This window comes from Carcharhinus amblyrhynchos, chromosome 6 (genome assembly GCF_965287045.1).
Source record: "Carcharhinus amblyrhynchos chromosome 6, sCarAmb.v2.hapA, whole genome shotgun sequence".
Classification (NCBI taxonomy): Eukaryota; Metazoa; Chordata; class Chondrichthyes; order Carcharhiniformes; family Carcharhinidae; genus Carcharhinus; species Carcharhinus amblyrhynchos.
The window spans coordinates 45678538-45698385 of NC_137329.1; the positions used below are offsets into that span (position 1 = coordinate 45678538).

General features: G+C 45.0%; 1 protein-coding gene across 5 annotated transcripts in view; it reads right to left on the bottom strand.

The window, feature by feature from the left end:
- The window catches only part of rab3il1 (RAB3A interacting protein (rabin3)-like 1), a 74132-nt gene that overhangs the window by 5678 nt on the left and 48606 nt on the right, over positions 1-19848 (bottom strand). For 4 of the 5 annotated variants that reach the window (XM_080190350.1, XM_080190347.1, XM_080190352.1 and 1 more), the window contains exons 2-9: positions 19179-19434; positions 16778-16873; positions 15434-15511; positions 12731-12946; positions 9419-9547; positions 8373-8485; positions 8257-8280; positions 281-380 (exon numbers count right to left, since the gene is read on the bottom strand). In XM_080190350.1, coding sequence (XP_080046476.1) covers positions 281-380; positions 8257-8280; positions 8373-8485; positions 9419-9547; positions 12731-12946; positions 15434-15511; positions 16778-16873; positions 19179-19434 — 1012 coding nt within the window. The remainder of the gene's footprint in view (positions 1-280; positions 381-8256; positions 8281-8372; positions 8486-9418; positions 9548-12730; positions 12947-15433; positions 15512-16777; positions 16874-19178; positions 19435-19848) is intronic. The other variant, XM_080190349.1, reaches the window with a different exon arrangement.

The following is a 19848-nucleotide window of genomic DNA, read 5'->3' on the forward strand; positions in this document are numbered from 1 at the left end:
TCCTCAACTCCCAGGATCTACAGGTGTGCTGGTCTGATGTTACACTGCTGGGGAAAGGCAGAATATATCATGGGTAGATGCCCTCACTGGGTGTGAACCTGATCATACCACCAGCAGTGGTGGGGGAGGATGGGAGGCATGGAAGATTTTGCTGCACAAATTCCAGTTTTGGTAACTGGTGAGATTTGGCAGCCATTACAGGAATGGTACAGGGGCTAACAGGGCCACTAGGTCGTGTCCACTGTGTTACAACCCTCCCCTCCTTTCGTCTTCTACATACCCTGGACCTGCAGGATGGTGAAATGTAGAAATAATTTCCTGAGTCTCCCAGCTTGATGCGATGTTTACACGTTCTGGACAGGCCACTCAGTGCACATTTCCTGTTAAGAGAGAACAAAGAGTCACACAGTAAAGCACTGATCCCAATTAACTCCTGATCAGGATAATATATTTATAAGTAACGCGTACATCATTTAAATCCAGTCGAGAGTCCAAACTCGGCTTATTAAGTTTGGACAGGGCTGGAGTACAGAGACAGTTGTTAATGATAAACAGTATTATCTCAAATAGACTCAAGAGATGATGGGCTAGCGTCTCCTACATTTTCTATAATTTAACTGATCTTTGAGGATTGCACTTAGAGGGCAAAGAAGAGGCCTGGACTGGAGAATTTTAATGATAAGACAAGATTGGATAGGCTGGGATTGTTTTCTTTGGAACAGATGCACCTGAGGGGAGGTCCAATTGAAATATATAAAAATCATGAGGATTTTAGATAAGATTGTATAAGGAAGATCTATTCCCATTGGCTGCCAAGTCCATAACCAGGAGGCAGAGATTGAGGATGGAATTTCAAAGGGACTTTATTGGGAAACATTTTCAACCAGAACTGAAGAAGAGGCTCTGAAACTCACTGCCCGAGAGGATGGCAGAGGCAGAAATCCTCATGACACAAGTGCTTGGGTATGTGCTTGAAGTGCTGTAAACTACAAGGCTATGATCCAAGAGCGAGTAAGTGGGATTGAGCTGGAACTTTATGGGTCATCTGCAAAGTTACATTGGGCTGAATGGCCTCCTTCTATGCTGCAAATTTCTTTGATTTCTATTTCCTCACATTTGGCCTCAAAACGGCTGTGCACCTTCCTCCGCCCTTTGGACAAATAACATGTCCATGACTCCACTATATTCTTCCCCTGCCACATCCTTTGACCAGTTAAATAGGGCAAGAAGTCACTCGGATCCCTGCTCACTTCCTTCTGAGATAATACACAAATTGCCCAGCTACTCAGCTCTCCATCAAAAAAGGCCCTTTCTGTATTTAAGGAAACTAATTAGTCTGTGTGCCCCTGCAGCAAAACAGATTAGAAGTTATCATTGTTTGTAATTGTGCAAGTTTATTTCAGCATCTACACATGTGCTAGACTCAAACTATTAGTTCAGAGGTTAGTTTAACTTGGAATGGGGGCGAAATCCATCAGAATCATTTTTTCTATTGAAGTCAATCAGCAGCACAATGAATGCCCCAATCTGCAGGCATTCCCACACTCGCTTTTCCCAGATGGAAAGGAACAAATTCCAGAAGTATGATTGAGTTGACCATACCTTGGGCATTACTTCAACCCAAAACAAAAGTTAAAAATGGCCTGCTGCATCTTGTCATGTGTGTCAAGGAATAGCTAAGTGCTGTTGACATCTTCTTCTCCCCTCCCTCTGTCCCTTCCAGTTCTTTTCTCGTTCCATTTTGTTTCTCTTTTTATATTTTGCTTTTACATTCTGTCTGGCTGGATGATTTGCAAAAGCAATTCTCTTTTATTTCCCTTGGTAATAGTGGAACGAGAGGGCGAATGTTACACAAGCCAAGAGTATCATCTTCCTAGGTGCCCCAGGGGTACGGCACTTCCAACTTGATCTGCAGGAATTATAGGAATTTAGTCAATCATGAAAAACATTCCAGCAATTGCCAACCCTGTCAGATACAAAGAGGCCCTGTAGCACTAATCCCTCCTGCACCACATTCCTGAAGCAGAGATTTTTCACAATTTTCTTTTGTTCTGAAGGTGCTGATTAATGTCGGGTTACGCTTGGCTCCAGCAGCCCTCTTACAGCTTTCTCCATTAGCTACATCCTGAGATGGTGGAAGTGAGGGAAACAGCAGACGTGGCACTGTGCTCTCCCCATGGATTATTTAATCCCCTTCTGTGCCTCGTGAAATCAAGAGTTGTTTCAAAAATCTTTAAAATAAATGCCACTACCCAGTGGCCAATCTCTTTCTGTCCCCAAGTGACAGACACAGGGAAATAAATGCAGTGATATTTTCACCCTCTCCAGCCCTGGTTCACGGATTCCCTGTAAGAAGTCCCACAACACCAGTTTAAGTCCAACCAGTTTATTTGATAGTAATCCCACAAGCTTTCGGAAACGGTGTTCCTTCATCAGGCATGTGGAAGATTTGCATTCTCATCAGTATTCTGTAAAACGTGCGTGACTTTACATGCCTTTCTCTGATCAGATCCTTCCACACACCTGATGAAGGAACGCCGTTTCCGGAAGCTTGTTGGATTACTATCAAATAAACTGGTTGGACTTAAACCTGGTGTTGTCAGATTTATTACTCGTTTACCCCAGTCCAACGCCGGCATCTCTACATCATCACTGGTTTCCGCGCCGAACAAGATCAGTGATTCGGTTGATCATGTTCTTTTCAGGAAACAGTACATATGAGTAACTTGAGACATGGTGTGGCAGTGTAACCTGCTTGAGAGGCAGCAAGACACTGGAACACTGGTTTCTAATGCTCTTAGCCACAGAGTGTCAATCCTGGGTTTGAGTTGGTTAAATAATGGAGATCGATTGCTACGAGCAGTCAAATACTCGAGTATCATTGCATCATGTGCTTGCCAGCAGGGTGGAGAGGGAATTAGATTGTACTCGAGTCTAGATTTGTCTAGCAATTCCTATTTAGCCATGATGAGCTTTGCTGCCTATTGCTCCACACCTAGCTCACCCCAACATTGCTTTCCCCACCCCTATACAGATTGTCACTAACCTATACTCCCCCCAATCCGATATAGATACTGATTCAGTGGCAGTGGAGATTCCTCAAAGATCACATCCCCATATGATCTATCAGAGCAATATGGATGACCAGTACCCCAAAAGCAAGCAAACAGTCTGCTGATGGCTCCCATATGAAGCCAGATTTGGGATCCATACCTTATAATAATCTCTCCAATACACATTATCCGTGGCGGCATGGTGGCACAGCGATTAGCACTGCTGTCTCACAGCGCCAGGGATCCAGGTTCAATTCCAGTCTCAGGTCATTGTCTGTGTGGAGTTTGCACTTTTTCCCCTGTGTATGCATGGGTTTCCTCCCACAGTCCAAAGATGTACGGGTTAGGTTGATTGGCCTTTCTAAATTGACCCTACTGTCAGGGAGATTAGCAGGGTAAATGTGTGGGATTACGAGGATGTCAGTACAGATTCAATGGGCCAAATGGCCTCCTTCTGTACAGCAGGGATTCTATGATTAAATTAATGGGTATAACGAATGCCATAACACTTGGCCTAGGATATGAAGAAAGGGCAGAATTCCGGCCAGGCTTTGCAATGGGAAAGCTGTGACCAGTAAATTGGTTGGTTTTGATATCTTGGGGGATTAGTGTGCTGTCATAACTTTTCTACAATTAAAACATGCTGCTTTAAAAAGGGGAATGATGTGAACTCTAGACATCTCTGCTGCAAATGTATAGGATTTAGCTTGCAGTCTGTTACCACAATGCAGCAATTTTAAAAGCTGAGGTGAAAGGTCATAAATGGTGACCACACCATCAAGATGAAGAGAAAGATCATACTGAAGGAAATGGGATGATAAATCAGGAAATAACATTTGAAGTAGCACATCAAATTCAATAATGCTGGGTTTTAAAAGCTCACAGACCCACGGTTGCATGAGAATTCCAGAGGAGTTAGACCCTGGGAAATGGGATAAACACAAGACAGTGCAAATCAGCATTGGTTTCAATAAAATGAACTAACAAGCAGGAATATGCACACTAGAACACTGAAAGTTAGTGACATATTTCTCCCAGTCAGACAGCAGTTTGGATTACCAGAGAGTGCTTACAGAAACAGCATTCCTCACACTGTCACACCTGTTGTGGGAGGCACTCTCAGTTACACTTATCTGCCCTTATCTAGTTCATGAAGAGAAAGTGCAAAAAACCCTACAGAGTACAGGTTTCCTGTTTGTACATGGTTACACCAAAAGCACAGCACAAATATTTGTCTGCAATGACGGATTTGAAAAAAATATAAATTCAAGAAAAATAAAAATGTAAAAGGTTTTAACTTTAAAAGGACTTCCTGTAGAGTCAACTTTTGTGACATTAGGATATCCTTCACAGCCAATGAAGTCCTTCTGAAGTATATTCACTGTTGTAATAGAGAGAAATGCTGCAGTCAATTTGTGCTCAGCAAGATCCCACAAACAACAATGGGATAAATGAGCAGTTAATCTGACTTTGGTGATGTTGGTTGAGGGATACGATGCTGGCAAAAGGGCAGCATCTTGACCAAGTTATCAAAGGATTTTTTTTTTAAATCTTCATCCAACTAAAGGACAGATAGAAACCTCTGACCTAAAAGATGGTACTGTGCTCCAGGGAAGTGTCAGACTATCTCAGTTTGTTGGCAGCTCTCCGAAGCTAAGCCTGACATAACTCAAGTTAACGAAAGGTTGTTCACTGCTGTGAAAAAGGTTCAAATGTGAAGAAAACCTCTCCTGTCTTTTTTCTACCAAAATCGTTAAGCAGTTTCAAAAGGAATGATACTGTAATTTTACCGAAACTTGTAATTGAAAGGACTCTCAAATTCAAACGAAATTTCCCCTGGAATAAAAGGGAGCTAGAAAGAGGGAAGCTGTATTGAACATTCCAGCCGAAGTACAACAGAAAGTTCTAGAATACGCTACTGCGGAAGATCACCAAAATCAACAATTAAAATGCCGATCAGACATATCTTTGAAAGTGAAGGAATTGAGCCCAGTGAGGAGAAATTGTGCACAAGGTAGGTCGATAAGTAGGCTTTGAAACATCAACACTTTCTCCAATCTATTGAAATGTAAATATAACAAGCACACAGACAATATAAAGGGAGCTCATTGATCATATACTAAATATATTCACATCTAACTCTTCCCCAACATGCTATCCACTGGGAATGGTTTACTAATCCTGTTTCAATCCAGATCAGGAATTCCACTTATCAGAATTTTCAAGAAGAAGAAAAGGCCACAGCCCGTCCCATCACTAACCTCTTCATACTGAGCCCAGTTAGACTACTTGCATTTCCCTCCTGCCTCCACACCAAACCCTGTGGCCTTATTTACTGCAGAATCAAGTGTCCAGTTTATTACATTATTTAATCCAACACATATTATATATGGGACAATTGTTAAAAACCAGGTCAGCATTCAGCCAACTTGAAGCAGAATATACCAACTGAGTTGACATTCATTGGACTGGAGTAGACTGGATGCCAAAGTCTCTAATCAATAGATTAAGACAGACTAAAGCAAACACCATATATTCAGTATATCAGAGGTGATGTATACCAAGCAACTACAGATTAATACACAGTCCACGTTCACTATGCTGGGCTGGAATACACAAACTAATTCTAAATTATGTTGGATCACAGTCAATTTCAAAAAAATTGAATCTACATTCACTGCGCAGGGAATCAGTCCAGACAAACTGACCCCACACTCACTGTACCAGGGAACAGTCTACATTCACTGACCCCACACTCACTGTACCAGGGAACAGTCTACATTCACTGACCCCACACTCACTGTACCAGGGAACAGTCTACATTCACCTGACCCCACACTCACTGTACCAGGGAACAGTCTACATTCACTGACCCCACACTCACTGCACCAGGGAACAGTCTACATTCACTGACCCCACACTCACTGCACCAGGGAACAGTCTACATTCACTGACCCCACACTCACTGCACCAGGGAACAGTCTATCCCAACTTCCCTTTCTGCTGAACTAATCTTGTCTGGTTGTGGATATGATCGTTACATCTTGCTTCTTAGCAGGAAATAATGTTCAGAACTGCATAAATGTTACAGGATTAAGGATAAAATGCAGCATTATTTTGCATTTTTCATTAAATATTGTTAAATATCTCAGTTTAGGTGAATGTTAGATCATTGGTTGTTTCGATATTGCAGTGAACCAATGCTGTTCAATAAACTATTGACAAGCTGGTGTTCATCACCCTCTACAGAGCATCTTCAGAACTGCAGAACCAAAATTAAGACAGTATCCGTGTAAATCAACTCTTCTGGATGTCATGCTTACTAACACACCATTCTCCCTGTGGTTGCGTGGGTTTCCTCCGGGTGCTCCGGTTTCCTCCCACACCTCAAAGATGTGCTCTTAGGCTGATTGGTGTACCAAATTGACACTATTCTCCCCTGAATCTGGCTACATTAGGGGTTCCACTCACATACACACAGGGCAGGGTAAGTGTAGGAGGATGCGGTGGCGTGGGCTCGTTGGGCCAAAGGGCCTGTTTCCCGTGCTGGGTTGTTCTTTGTTCACAGACAGGAAGCGCCCTCCACCACCCCATGCCCTCCCCTCACTGCAAATACTGATACACACACAGCCCCAATCCCCTCAAATAGATAGACAGACAGGGGGTACCCTCCCCACATCCACCCCCCCCCCCCCCAACCACCACACACACACACACACACACACACACACAGTACCCGCCTCCCATCCCCTACAAATACGAACTTGTACAGGAAGCCCCCCCACCCCCGCCATCTCACACACCATTACAAATACAGACACAGACCCCGATTTTACTAGCACGGCCGCCCCGAAATTGGGGTGGGCGAGACTCGCAGGCACCATTCCCCGATGGCCTTGGGCACAATCACGAGAGCCTCGGGCAACCGTGCTGGTAAAACGAGGGCCAGAAACAGGAAGATCCCGCTCCAAATACAAACAAAGACAGGAAGCCCCCCCTGCAGATACAGATACACTTGTATGGATTCTTCTCCTAATTCCTGGAAGACTGATAATTATCCAGAGAAAACTGTGTTATCATCGCAGAAAACATTCCCACGTCAACAGGCTAACAAATACTGACAATTCCTGTGACACAGTAAAAAGTCTGACAACACCAGGTTTTAGTCCAACCTATTTATTTGATAATATTCTCACAAGCTTTCGAGGGGTTACCCTCTTCGTCAGGTGAATGGAGAGTTCTGGCCTCAGACAGAGCATATAAAGCACAGACAGACTTTATATGCTCTGTCTGAGGCCAGAACTCTCCATTCACCTGACGAAGAGGGTAACCCCTCGAAAGCTTGTGAGAATATTATCAAATAAATAGGTTGGACTAAAACCTGGTGTTGTCAGACTTTTTACTGTGTTTACACCAGTCCAACGCCGGCATACCCACATCAATTCCTGTGACAGACAGAGATTGGAATGGTTTTAATCCATTCAGGAGCTCTGAGACGATTTATTGAGCAGTCATCGTTGCCCTCGAGAAGGTGGTGGCGAGAAGCCTTTTCGAGCCACTATAGTCTATTGCGCTGAAGAGATTCCACACAGGACTGTTAGGGAGGAAGTTCTGGGATTTTGACCCAGCCACAATGAAGGAACAGCGATACTGTTCCTCATCAGGATGGTTTGTGACTTGGGATGGGAATTTGCAGACAGTGGTGTTCTTGTTTTGTTCTTCCAAGTGGATCACTGTCCCCACAGATCTCTCAGGTTCTCTCACAAAGGCCCATAGAACATGTTTGAATACATCTGCACCTCGCTGTGCCAGTGACATTCTTCAATCCATCAAGGTTCACAGCCTCTGCTGCAACAACGCAGGATCATCAGTTTTCTGTCAGCCATCCTGCAGCTCAGGAGCAGCAATTTAGAGCCAGTTTCATGGTGTATCGGCTGATGGCCACGACAGGTGGAATTACAAAATGTCCCACTCATTTTACTCTGGAACATTGCAGCCAGCAGGTAGGGAAGGTGTGAATTGCACCAACATGAGCTAGATTTTATCCCAGAGAACAGGCATTCTGCAGCAGCACAGCCCCAGAATAATACGATTTATGAGTCATGAGGAATTTGCAGAAGCGGTATTAATACTGTGAGTAAAAGCTAGTCGCAAACAAAAGTTAGTGTGCATTAGAATCAGGGCTATCTACATAAACACTTACGTCAATACTTCAGCCCGCCACCCACTAGAAAAGAGAAAGAACACGACATCAAGAAGCAAATCAGACCAACCAACACCAATCAGATCAAAAGAAATGAAGGAAGAACATGTCCTTACTTTGGTCCTCCACATTCTATCGCTGAGGCCTTGACTACTGGCAATGCTTGGGCCGCAGCTGGCTCGATACTCAAAGTGTTACTCTCCACAGCAGCCTGGACTGCTTCTGTCAGCTGAGAGAGAGAGAGAGAGAGAGAGAGAGAGAGAGAGAGAGAGAGAGAGAGAAAAAAAGTGTGAGAGAACAAGGCAGGTGAAGAGAGGGGGGTGGAGACACAGCACGAGATGGGGGACAGGGAGTGGGGGAGACACAGCATGCGGTTGAAAGGGCAAAAAAGTGATAGACACAGAGAGGCATATTAACAGAAGCAGCAAGGCATTCAGTCACAGTCAGGGATATAATAAAGACAGAAGGGGAAAGTCAACAAAAAGAGACAAAAAAAACATTAACCCGAAGAATTTTCCATTTGTTCATAAGAGATTCATTTTACCCGTACATGGATTGAAAAAGTTAATAAAAGTCAAATAATTACAAAGGGTTTTGCCCTCTTCCATCCCCCCCCTTCCTCACACCTATCTTCTCAAATTCCTCAGTCTCGGGTTTCATGTCCTGATGCAGACTGCTTCTCTAGATTTAAAACACAAGGCAGCAATAGGAAGCATCTCTGGGCCCATTCCACACTGCAGTTACTGTACCTTACTTTCAAAAAGTAACTGATTACATTCATGTTTGTTACCCTATAAACGTGTCCTCCAATCAATACAAGTTGCATTTTAATAAGAAAACAAAATGCTGAGGCACTTTTAAGTTTATTTATTATTGTCACAAGTAGGCTTAGGAGGCAGAAGGGAAAATGATGGTCAAAAATTGTTAATTTGAGTAAATTTATAAATCCTGAAAGTACTAATTCCCTTGATTCGGCCAGAAACCCAGTTTGAGAAACTCAAAACCCAATGTCAAGGCAGATCATCCCGAGACACCTCAGATGCATCTAGACTTGGGTGAGATCTACAGGGTACAGAATAAATATTCACCCTCCAGATTACTGGCACACAGGCAATCACCTCACTCTGTCTGGTGACAGCTCACCCCAAAGGTTAAAACTCACCTCATGTTTGGCAAAAGAGAGACACGGGCTGATGTCCTCTTGGTAAATCCTCTCCAAGAATGGGCAAGCCTTGTCCAGGGTCGGTTCCTCCTTCCACGCCTGGAACTCTTCGAATAAGATCAGGTCAGTCTGAAAGTAGCAGGTCAGGGGAATCAGGAACAGCAGTTTGAGATCCAACTTCAACAGGCAGACAAGAATCTCTTCCTGACACCAAATATACTGACTTGTCTTCCCTCTTAATCCTCTTCAACACTGACCCTCGCTGTGGTAAAAACCCACACACATACCAAATAACCATTCAAAACTATAACCACCAGATGTCAACAAGCTATTCTACCACAGCATGCAGCATAGTCCAAAATCCTGGCCAGATGGGTTAAACGAGGGAGAGTGCTGAGGCCAGGGCGGGGGGGTTAAACCCAGTCAATGACGACAGGAAAGTGACCCAGTCAATGATGGGTTAATGAGGCAGGGTGCTCTAGTCAATGATGGGTTAATGGGTGGGTGGAGGGGGGTGCCTCAGTTGATGATGGGTTAATGAGAAAGGGCAGTGGCCCAATTGATCATGAGTTTTGGGAGGGAGGGGGGGTGCCCCAGTCAAATGAGGGACACGGCAGTGACCCAGTCAGTGATGAGTTATTGAGGGAGGGGGGTGCCCCAGTCAATGATGAGTTGGGTTGGGGGGTAGATCCAGTCGATGGGGTGTTAATGAGGGAGGCAATACCTTTGGAGTTAGAACAGACTGATGCAAACATCACAGACCTGCTCTTAATCCAAAGGCGTTATTTAATTCCTCCTCTTTCTAACTTCTTGTTTCAGTCTTCTAGCGAACATTATAAGTTGTTGCTGAATTCCAATGATATCCTGCCAAAAATCTGTGCTGTAAATCACATTCACTGGGCAAGCACTAACCCCCTTTCCCTCAGGACCAGAAGATAAAAAGAACTTTCAATCTATTTCCCAGGTTGGAGGTGAATAGTCAGGGTCTATAATCCGCCCCTTCTCCCCAACACCACCCTCCTCCATTACCCCTCCATAACCCCCACCTCATCACCCTAATGCCCCTCTGCAAAACCCACCTCAACACACCCCTCACCCCACCAATCGCCCCCATTAACCCAACCCACCACCCCATCTCCCCCTCCCTCCATAAACTGATCCCACACCTCCCCAAAAATCCTTTCCATCTTGAGATAAAAAGAAATAAATGGCTGTACAAAGAGAATTCTTTCAGACAGTGACAGTGGGTAACAGGGCTTTCAGAGCACAAGGCGGCAGAAGTACCTGATGCTCCTGCATCGACGATGACTTGGTGAGATGCTCATACGGTTCAGGTGTGACATAAATCGCCCTCCCAGGTACAATGCACAGCAGCAGAGAGAGGAGAGTGGGAACTCCTGCCTTCAGGAGCACCATGAAAAACCAGTGTTAGTAAGAGTTAGAGTATTAGAACAGAGAGAGACAGGGAATTGACCAAAAGACCAGAGACAAGACACAAGCTAACATCAGAACCACTTCATTGACAAGTCTACTCACTGTGCCTTTAAAAGTGAGCACTGGGGGAGGGTGAAAGCTGGGTATTAGAGTAAAGTGAGAACGTAGGAACTTTAACCACCAAATACATGGAATAAGGAATCCACAGGCCCAGGCTGATGTGCAAATTCAGTTTTTAAAATCGGTTTCACACCTAGTCTTTTGTTCCAAGTCCATCAAACACTGTTCCCTCAGATAAAACGGCAAATATCTTTCAACCAACACCCTTACGCCCATTTGTACAGAGATGCTTTCTGAACTTTGACCCTGGCCTGCTTTTTGCCAAGAAGGTCTCCCAGTAGAATATCAAGTTTTTGTTGGTTCAATAATCACAATATGACCAGATCAACCGAGTACAGAGCCATGTGAATTCAGCTTTGCTAGCTGCAGTGCCGTTATAGTTTTACCGTAGGAATAGGGCTCCAGCTCCGTCCATTTCTACAACCCTCCAAGGGTCAACGTTAGTTATTTTTTCGTTATTTCTTTCCTGGGAAGTGGGCAGCACTGGGTGGGTCAACATTTGTTGCCTATCCCCAATTGTTCTTGAACTGAGTGGCTTGTTAGGCCATTTCAGAGGACAGTTAAGAGTCAAGCACATTGTTGACAGTTTAGTCACAAGTAGGTCAGACCAGATAAGGATGACAGATTTCCTTCCATTAAAGGGTCACCACTGAGTCAGATGGGAGTATTTTAAGGCTACAACATAACTAGCTTTCAACTCCTAATTTTATTAATTGAATTTAAACTGCAACAGATGCCATGGTGGGATTTGAACTCACGTCCCCACAGCATTAGCTTGGGCCTCGGAATGACTACGTCAGTGGCATTTCCCTGCCTCGCCACCATCCTCCCTTGGTTTGGCTGACAGTAAACAAGGGAAGATACTGTTCCCCAGAGCAGGATAACGAAGTGAGCCTCACCTCCACAGGCCCAAGCATTGACCCTAACCCAGGTTCACTCCCCTCCCACACAAACTTTTGAATAATGCACAGTCATGAGGGAAATCAAATCAGGGGATCAGCCATGGCTTGGTGAGTAGCACTCTTGCCTCTGAGTCACAAGGTTGTGAGTTCAACTCCAGAGACCTGATCCCAAGTACTGAGGGAGTGTTGCACTGTTGGTCTATAAGTTGGACGGCACGGTGACACAGTGGTTAGCATCGCTGCCTCACAGCGCCATGAACCCAGATTCAATTCCCGGCTCGGGTGACCGTCTGCATGGAGTTTGCGCGTTCTCCTTGTATCTGCGTGGGTTTTCTCCCACAGTCCAATAAAATGCAGGTTAGGTTGATTGGCCATGCTAAATTGCCCCCTAGGGTCAGTGGGACCCTAGTAGGTAAATATGTCGGATTACGGGGATAGGGCATGGATGGGATTGTTGTTGGTGCAGGCTTGATGGGCCAAATGGCCTCTTTCTGCACTGTAGGGATTCTATGAAATAATAAAATGGAGGTAAGAGAGATTTTGGAATTTTATTGTGTTCAGGGTGAGATGGCAGCTACACAAATTATAGAAAGATTTCCATTACATTTACCCAAACCCTGCTTGAAACTGGCAGGGGGAATGGGGGGGACAGTTGTAGTTACCCTGGAAATGTTCTGCTGATTGTCATATCAAACAAGGCACTGAATCAGAACCTCGCTTTGAGGATGGTGTTGCTGTACTGGGGCTGAGAATCAGGCAGACAGCGAGCAAAGCAAGCAAAGAGAAAGAGGAAGGAGGGGAGGCAGACAGGCGAGACAGAATGACCAGGCAATCCCCACCTATTTTTCACACTCACCTCCCTGCCGTCCTTGCTGATCGGCTGTAACGGGGTATTCTGTGTCGCCGCCGTGACGATGGCACTGCTCAAGCTTTTGTTGCGACTGTGGCCTTTCTTGAAGACAGCTTTGGAGGGGGTCTGGAGCTGTGGGTGCAGCTCCCTGTTGGGAGAGGATGGTGTTGATGTAATCACGAGGGTTTTCAGTGCAGTGACCTCAGCCAGGAGCACGTCAATCTGAGATGGGGAGGGAAGAGGAATCAACACAACATCCAGTCAGCAGCAATATTCCCACATGGCTAAAAACACCACACTCTTTTCTGGTGAATGTTGTGCTTAAACAGGGGGAGGGGGGGTGGTGAATGTTAATGCAGAAGATTGGGACATTTTCTATCTCAGATACACAAGGAGTGATTTTAACCCCTCTCTGTCTGATGGAAACTGAGGAGAGGGGCAGGTTAGAGGGGATGTTTTATCATTTGTCCCAAGGATCTCCGGCTAATGTCCTGCTTCTATCCTTTCTTCCATTTCAATCTGCTCTTCCAACCAAATTGAACTCTCCCAATAAACAGATAACGTATTTCTTGGATCCTGATGTCTGCACCGATCGGTGCAGACTCGATAGGCCGAATGGCTTCCTTCAGCACTGTGGGGTTTCTATGGTTAAAATAGCAATTGTGAATCAAAGTCGAGGAAGGTGCTGAGATTTCTCTATCACACAGATAGTCAGGGTCAGAGGAGGCCCAAAGATTCATAAAAACCACTTCCATTCCACGTCTACCAGCCATACTGCCACACCTGTTATCTTCCATCTGCAAGTGACCAGGGGCTATCCAGCCCATTATGCCAGTGCCAGCACTTTGGGAAAGAAAGTTAACCTGGTGATTCCCCAGAACTCAGCAAATGTTTCTCATGCAACCACTTACCAAATTAGCTTTCGAATATGAATCTGCTCCCACCACCCTTGCAGGCAGTACATTCCAGACCAGAATAACTCACTGTGCAAACATAGTTTCCACATGCTGCCTTTGGTTCTTTTGACTTATGTTCAACCCATGGCTTCCGCTCTCCAAATCATTTGTCGCTGGAAACTGTTTCTGATTTACAAAACCTTCCCCAAATTGTGAATATCCTTGCCAAATCTTATCAATTTTCTCTGCACTAAACAGAATAGCCTCCACATAAATAAATTCTTTATCCCTAGTGCTGTTCCAATGCCGCCCCCCAGGGCCCTCGAATCTGACTCCCCCACGCCCACTTACCCACTTCCCCATGCCTTGACATCTGTCCTAAAGTTTAGTGCCCAGAATACTGAGCCATGAGCTAACTGGTTTGTCAAAGGTTTAGCACAGTTTCCTTTAATATTCTACATTTTAATTTATAAACATATAAATTCCTTATCCTTTTTTTTAAAAACCGCCTTCTCAACTCCTCCTGCCTCCCTTCAAGTATCTGTACACACACACACACACACCCCCCCCCCCCCCCCCCCCCAGGACTCTATTGTTGCACCAAATTTTAAATTGTACCATTTATTTAATATTGCCTCTTCTCACTCTTCCTAAAATTAATTACTTTACACTACTTTCTGCATCAAATTCCATCAGCCCTCTGCCTGGTTTGGTTACATCCTCCTGAAGTCTGATACTATTCCCCTCACCATCTGCTACATTTCCATCTGTAATCTTTGGTAGATATTTAAAATGCACTGATCCCTAAAGGACATCATATCATCCAATCTGGAAAACAACTATTCACTCCGACTCTCCATCCTTGAGCCAATCTCATAGCCCTACAGCCTCTGTCTCTTTAGAATTTTGCCAAGGCATCTATAAGGGATTGGAGTTTGAGGTCCAGTAGAATCATATAGCACAGAAGAGGCCCGTTAGCCCATGGAGTCTGCACCGACATGCAGGAAACACCTAAACTCCCACCCACCAGCACTTGGCCCATAGCCTGAATGTCATGATGTGCCAAGTGGTCATCCAGGTATCTTATAAAAGGATGTGAGGCAACCCATCTCTACCACTCTCCCAGGCAGCACATTCCAGACTATCACCACCCTCTGAGTAAAAAAGTTTTTCCTCACACCACCCTCTCCAAACCTCCTGCCCCTCACCTTGAACCTATATCCCCTCATGACTAACTCTTCAACTAAGGGGAACAACTGCTCCTTATCCATTCTGTTCATGCCCCTCAATCTTGTACACCTTGATCAGGTCACTCCTCATTTTCTCTGCTCCAATGAAAATGACCCAAGCCTATCCAAACCCTCTTCATTACTTAAATGTTCCATCGCAGGCAACATCCTGGTGAATCTCCTCTGCACCCCTCCAGCGTGTTCACATCTTTCCTATAGTATGGTGACCAGAACTACACACAGTTCTCTAGCTGTTGCCTCAATGTTCTATACAACTCCAAAATGACCTCCCTGCTTTTGTAATCTATGCCTCGACCAAATACTGCGAAGAAACTTGAAGCTTCTTCACCACACTCAACAGTACTTCAGGACCTACATGTATTACCTCTTTAACAAATACGTGGACAAGAGAGAGTAAACTTCTGCTCAGTGACCTACGGTCAGCATCTGCGATCAGAAATGACCCTTCCTGAAACAGTGAAAGTTACCGCAGCTTGACACTTTTGTCCTGTCAATCCAGCCCATGAGACATCTGCCATGCCAGGGAAATTTACAGGACCACACCACAGGGAGTGGTTACCTACCTTCCCTTGTGCTTCCTTGAGTTGCTTCTCAGCTGTGGCCTGTTTAGTGTTTGCTTCCCGCACCATCTTGTGCGCTTCCTGTTCATAAGAAAAAGGAACCATTACCGACCATGAGTTGAAGAGAGCGGGTCCAGAGAGAAAGGGAGTGGATCAGAGCACAGTGGAGAACAAGTATGGATTAAAAATGTATTTGCATCAAGCGCCCAAGAGTCCCAGAAAACATGAACTGGGTCAAAGGTCACAACTTCTTGGTCAACAACATAGTCAGGCTCCACTCGTCATTGGTAATGGGCCTGTGATGAATCTAATCTCTGCATTTTCCGAATAGCTGAGTCAAGGAGAACACCTCGATGATGAATTAAAAAGTTCAGAAAGAACAATGGTTGAATCCGGAAGGCCAACCATGACTGAACACACGATTCACAAACACATCCAATGCTGATCATCAGAGTGGTTTAATTTCTGGGAGCCCAACGTGCAATACCTTCCTACGGGCCCATTTCATCCGTTTATCATTTTTGTCAGGAGTATGTGTCCGAGTTTTCTTGGGTAACAGCAATCTAAAGAGACACAGTCAACACTAACACAAACAGTGCTGAAAACCATGCATCCAATGCAAGGTCTTTAATTACTTATGCACAAGGAGAACTCTCTACAGCCAACTCGGGATGGCCGGAGCAACTCTGAGGTTACAGAGAAACAGCTCAGCAGTTATAGTCAATTACTGCAAATCAGAAACAAGAGATTTTTCACATCTTTTATTGACATACATATTTGCCAATTTAATCCCGCTGTTCCTCATTCGATAATAAATTGACTTCTGCTAATCCTTCATTTGCATAGCATATCCCCATATCTTGTCTTTGGTATTTGTAATGGAAAAAAATCTGGTTTTGTTCACCCAATGCTGAAGGCTGGAAAAGGAAAATATTATGGGGGCCTACAAAAAAATAGCAGAGACTGATTCCTTTTGAAGGTCAGTAAGCTGATAAACATTTTCCACTACTGTACAAAGAAAGCATGACATTTTTAATTTGAACACTTTAACTTCCGTACAACTTAAACTTCCAAACTATGAAACTTCAATCTGAACTTTTTAACTTCTACACATGTAGAAGATAGTCATTCACTGGCAACCACCCTGAACCAAACCCACTTGACTGAATCCTCCGGCACCACATGTTTGGGCAGAGTGACCCATGGGTGCCATGCACCTGGTAAAATCAGGATCCCTCAGATACCCACTGCCCAGAGAAGAGGGCGCTCAGGCATCAGCCACCCAGGAATTGGGTGAAGTCTATCCAACTAATAATCTGACATCCTGCTGCCGGAAGTTGGCAGTACCTCAAAGAGACTCGCTGTCAGCTCCTCCAGTTCCTGCTCCAACTGCTCCCGCACCTTAGACAGTTTCTCGCATTCTTCATCCTTCAACTTCAGCTCCTGAACAGGGAAGGAAGGCACATCACACAGTCACGTCAGCAGGGACTGCCATTCTCCCAACCCCTCACCCCCAGCAGCTCAGGGGGCAAATGTATCGTCTAGCTCAGCGCTGAACCAGAACTGGCTCCAGACTCTAACCCACTCTGTACTAAATTAGCTTAATACACCCAGGATCAGACAGACACTCATTCTTCTTCACACCAATGGCCTTGGCCTCAAGCTCCAAATCACCAACAGGCACACTGGGCGGTAAATATTTGTGTACATGGATATTAGGGGAGGGGAGGAGTTTTAAATTCATTCGTGGGACATGGGCGTCGCTGGCTGGCCAGCATTTATGACCCAGCCCTAGTTGCCCAAGGGCAGTTGAGAATCACATTGCTGTGGGTCTGCAGTCACGTGTCAGCCAGACCAGGTAAGGATGACAGATTCCCTTCCCCAAAAGGACATTAGTGAACCAGGTGGGAATTTCCCCAACAATCGACAATAGTTTCATGGTCATCAGCAGATTCTTAATACCAGATATCTTTTACTGGATTCAAACTGCACCTTCTGCTGTGGCGAGATTTGAACCCAGATCCCTAGAACTTTATTCGCTGGGTTTCTGGATTAATAGTCTAGTGATAATAACACTCGGCCATCGCCTCGCCCAGCTTCAACCACAATGGGAGGAGTTATCAGAAATCAATGTCTGGACTCATGGTGAAGAATGGACAGGATCTGAGAACTGTGCCCGGAATAACTTAACTACTGAAGACTGAAGGGAGGAATTATCATTGAAAAAGGTGACACGTTAAAATGAACACAAATAGCATCCTGGTCCAGCACAGAGGATCAGCTGTGTTGTTGGCCAGGAAGGTTATACACATTGTAGAATGTGCTGCTGTCAGTGGAGCTACACTCAAACTGGATTTTCACACTCCAGTTACAAAGTCAAATAGGAAATGGATATTTCATGAGCTCAATTAAAGGCTAACTACAGGTCTTAGGAAGCTTCATCCATTGACTGGTAGTTGTTATTTAACCCTCAGGCTCCTCTCCCCCCCACCCAACTTCGAGGTTATCGAGCCTAGAAAAAGACTGATTTTCAGTTGTACTTTTATGCTTTTCAAAGGTGATCATTGATTTATTTGGGAGCAGTTGCTCGTTTTAAATGTAATATTTGTGTAACATCTTCAAATCGGATGGGCTGGTCTAAAAACTTTAGATACATTGCAATGCAGATAGAAAGTATAAGATTTCTCTACCGCTTTCAGTTTGAAATATTATATGCCCAAGAATGATGCGATAACATTTCCTTCCTCACAAATTGATAACGATATCATCGAATCCCCACAGTGCAGAAGGAAGACATGAGGCCCATCAGGTCTGCACCGACAACAATCCCATCTAGGCCCTATCCCAGTAACTCTACATATTTGCCTTGCTAATTTCTCTAACCTACGCATCCTGGGACATTAAAGGGACAATTTAGCACAACAAATATACACGTCTTTTGGACTGTGGGAGGAAACCAGAGCACCCGGAGGAAACCCACACAGACATCGGGAGAACGTGCAAACTCCACATAGACTATATAGTGGACTTGAAACTCCAAACTCCATCGCTCCTACTTTATTCTGTCCAAACATAGAATCCCTACAATACAAAAAGGAGGCCATCCAGCCAACAATTCCACCCTATCCCACGTATCTACCCCGATAATCCCTCCCGAAACTAGGGTCAATTTAGCATGTCCTATCAACCTAGCCCGCACATCTTTGGACTGTGGGAGGAAACCCACACAGACACAGGGAGAATGTGCAAACTCCACACAGGCAGTGACCGAAGCCAGAAATTGAACCCAGGTCCCTGGCATTGAGAGGCAGCAGTGCTAACCAGTGTGCTACCCAATGCTGGTATTACACATCTCCCATCTGTCATCTCCATCCACAGTGAAATATTGGATTCAGTCACTCTAGTACAAACAGCTGAAGCTCGGCTTTAGGGTGGCACAGTGACTCAGTGGTTAGCACTGCTACCTCACAGTGCCAAGGACCCGGGTTCAATTCCAGCCTCGGGTCACTGTGCGAAGTTTACACAGAGTTCTCCCTGTGTCTGTGTGGGTTTCCTCCCACAGTCCGAAAGACATACTGGTAAGGTGCATTGGCCATGTTAAATTCTCCCACAGTATACCTGAGCAGGTGGAGTGTGGCCACTCCGTGTGGATTTTCACAGTAATTTCATTGCAGTGTTAATGTAAGCCTACTTGTGACACTAATAAATAAACTTTAAACTAAGATCACACGGGGTTGTGCCCTCTTACCCTCTGCGCCTTCGCCAGCTCTTCCTTTAGCCGCTCCGATCCTTTCTCCCGGATTTCCACAGAGGAACTGCGTAACCGGGACAAGTGGTAGGCATTGCGAAGCATCTCCTCAGTCATGGGCTCGGAGTTTTCCTGCTGAGGGTTTGCTGCGTGCTGCTCTGAGCCTGCTTCATCATCCACAGGCATCACTTCCTTCCAGGTACCCAGCACTCGCTTCCCAGCAAAACACTGGCTTCCAGCTGCTGGCTTCTGATCCCTGAGAGAAAGACAAACAGGAACTCATGTAGCCAGGCCATTGGAGCAGGTCCATCCCAGTCTAAACAACACAGCGCTGCGTCAAGGTACAAAAACTACAAACAGATAAGAGGGGAGGCAATGAGAGAGAGAGAAATGAAGGAAATGGGTGAGAGAGAAAAAGAGGCTTGGAGACACAAGGGAAAAAGAACTTGGGGGGGGGGGGGGGGGGGGGGGGGGGGGGGTAGGGGTTAAAGAGAACACAATAAAGTGAAGAAATAGACCATGAAACAAAAGGTAAAAGATCCACACTAGAGAAAGGGAGCAAGGGAAGAGAGTGAAAGAATAGCAGAAACGTAAAAGGGAAATAAAAGAGAGAAGGGTAAAACAAAATGAACAAACTCTACCTAAAAAGAAATAGAGGGGGCAGTTGTGG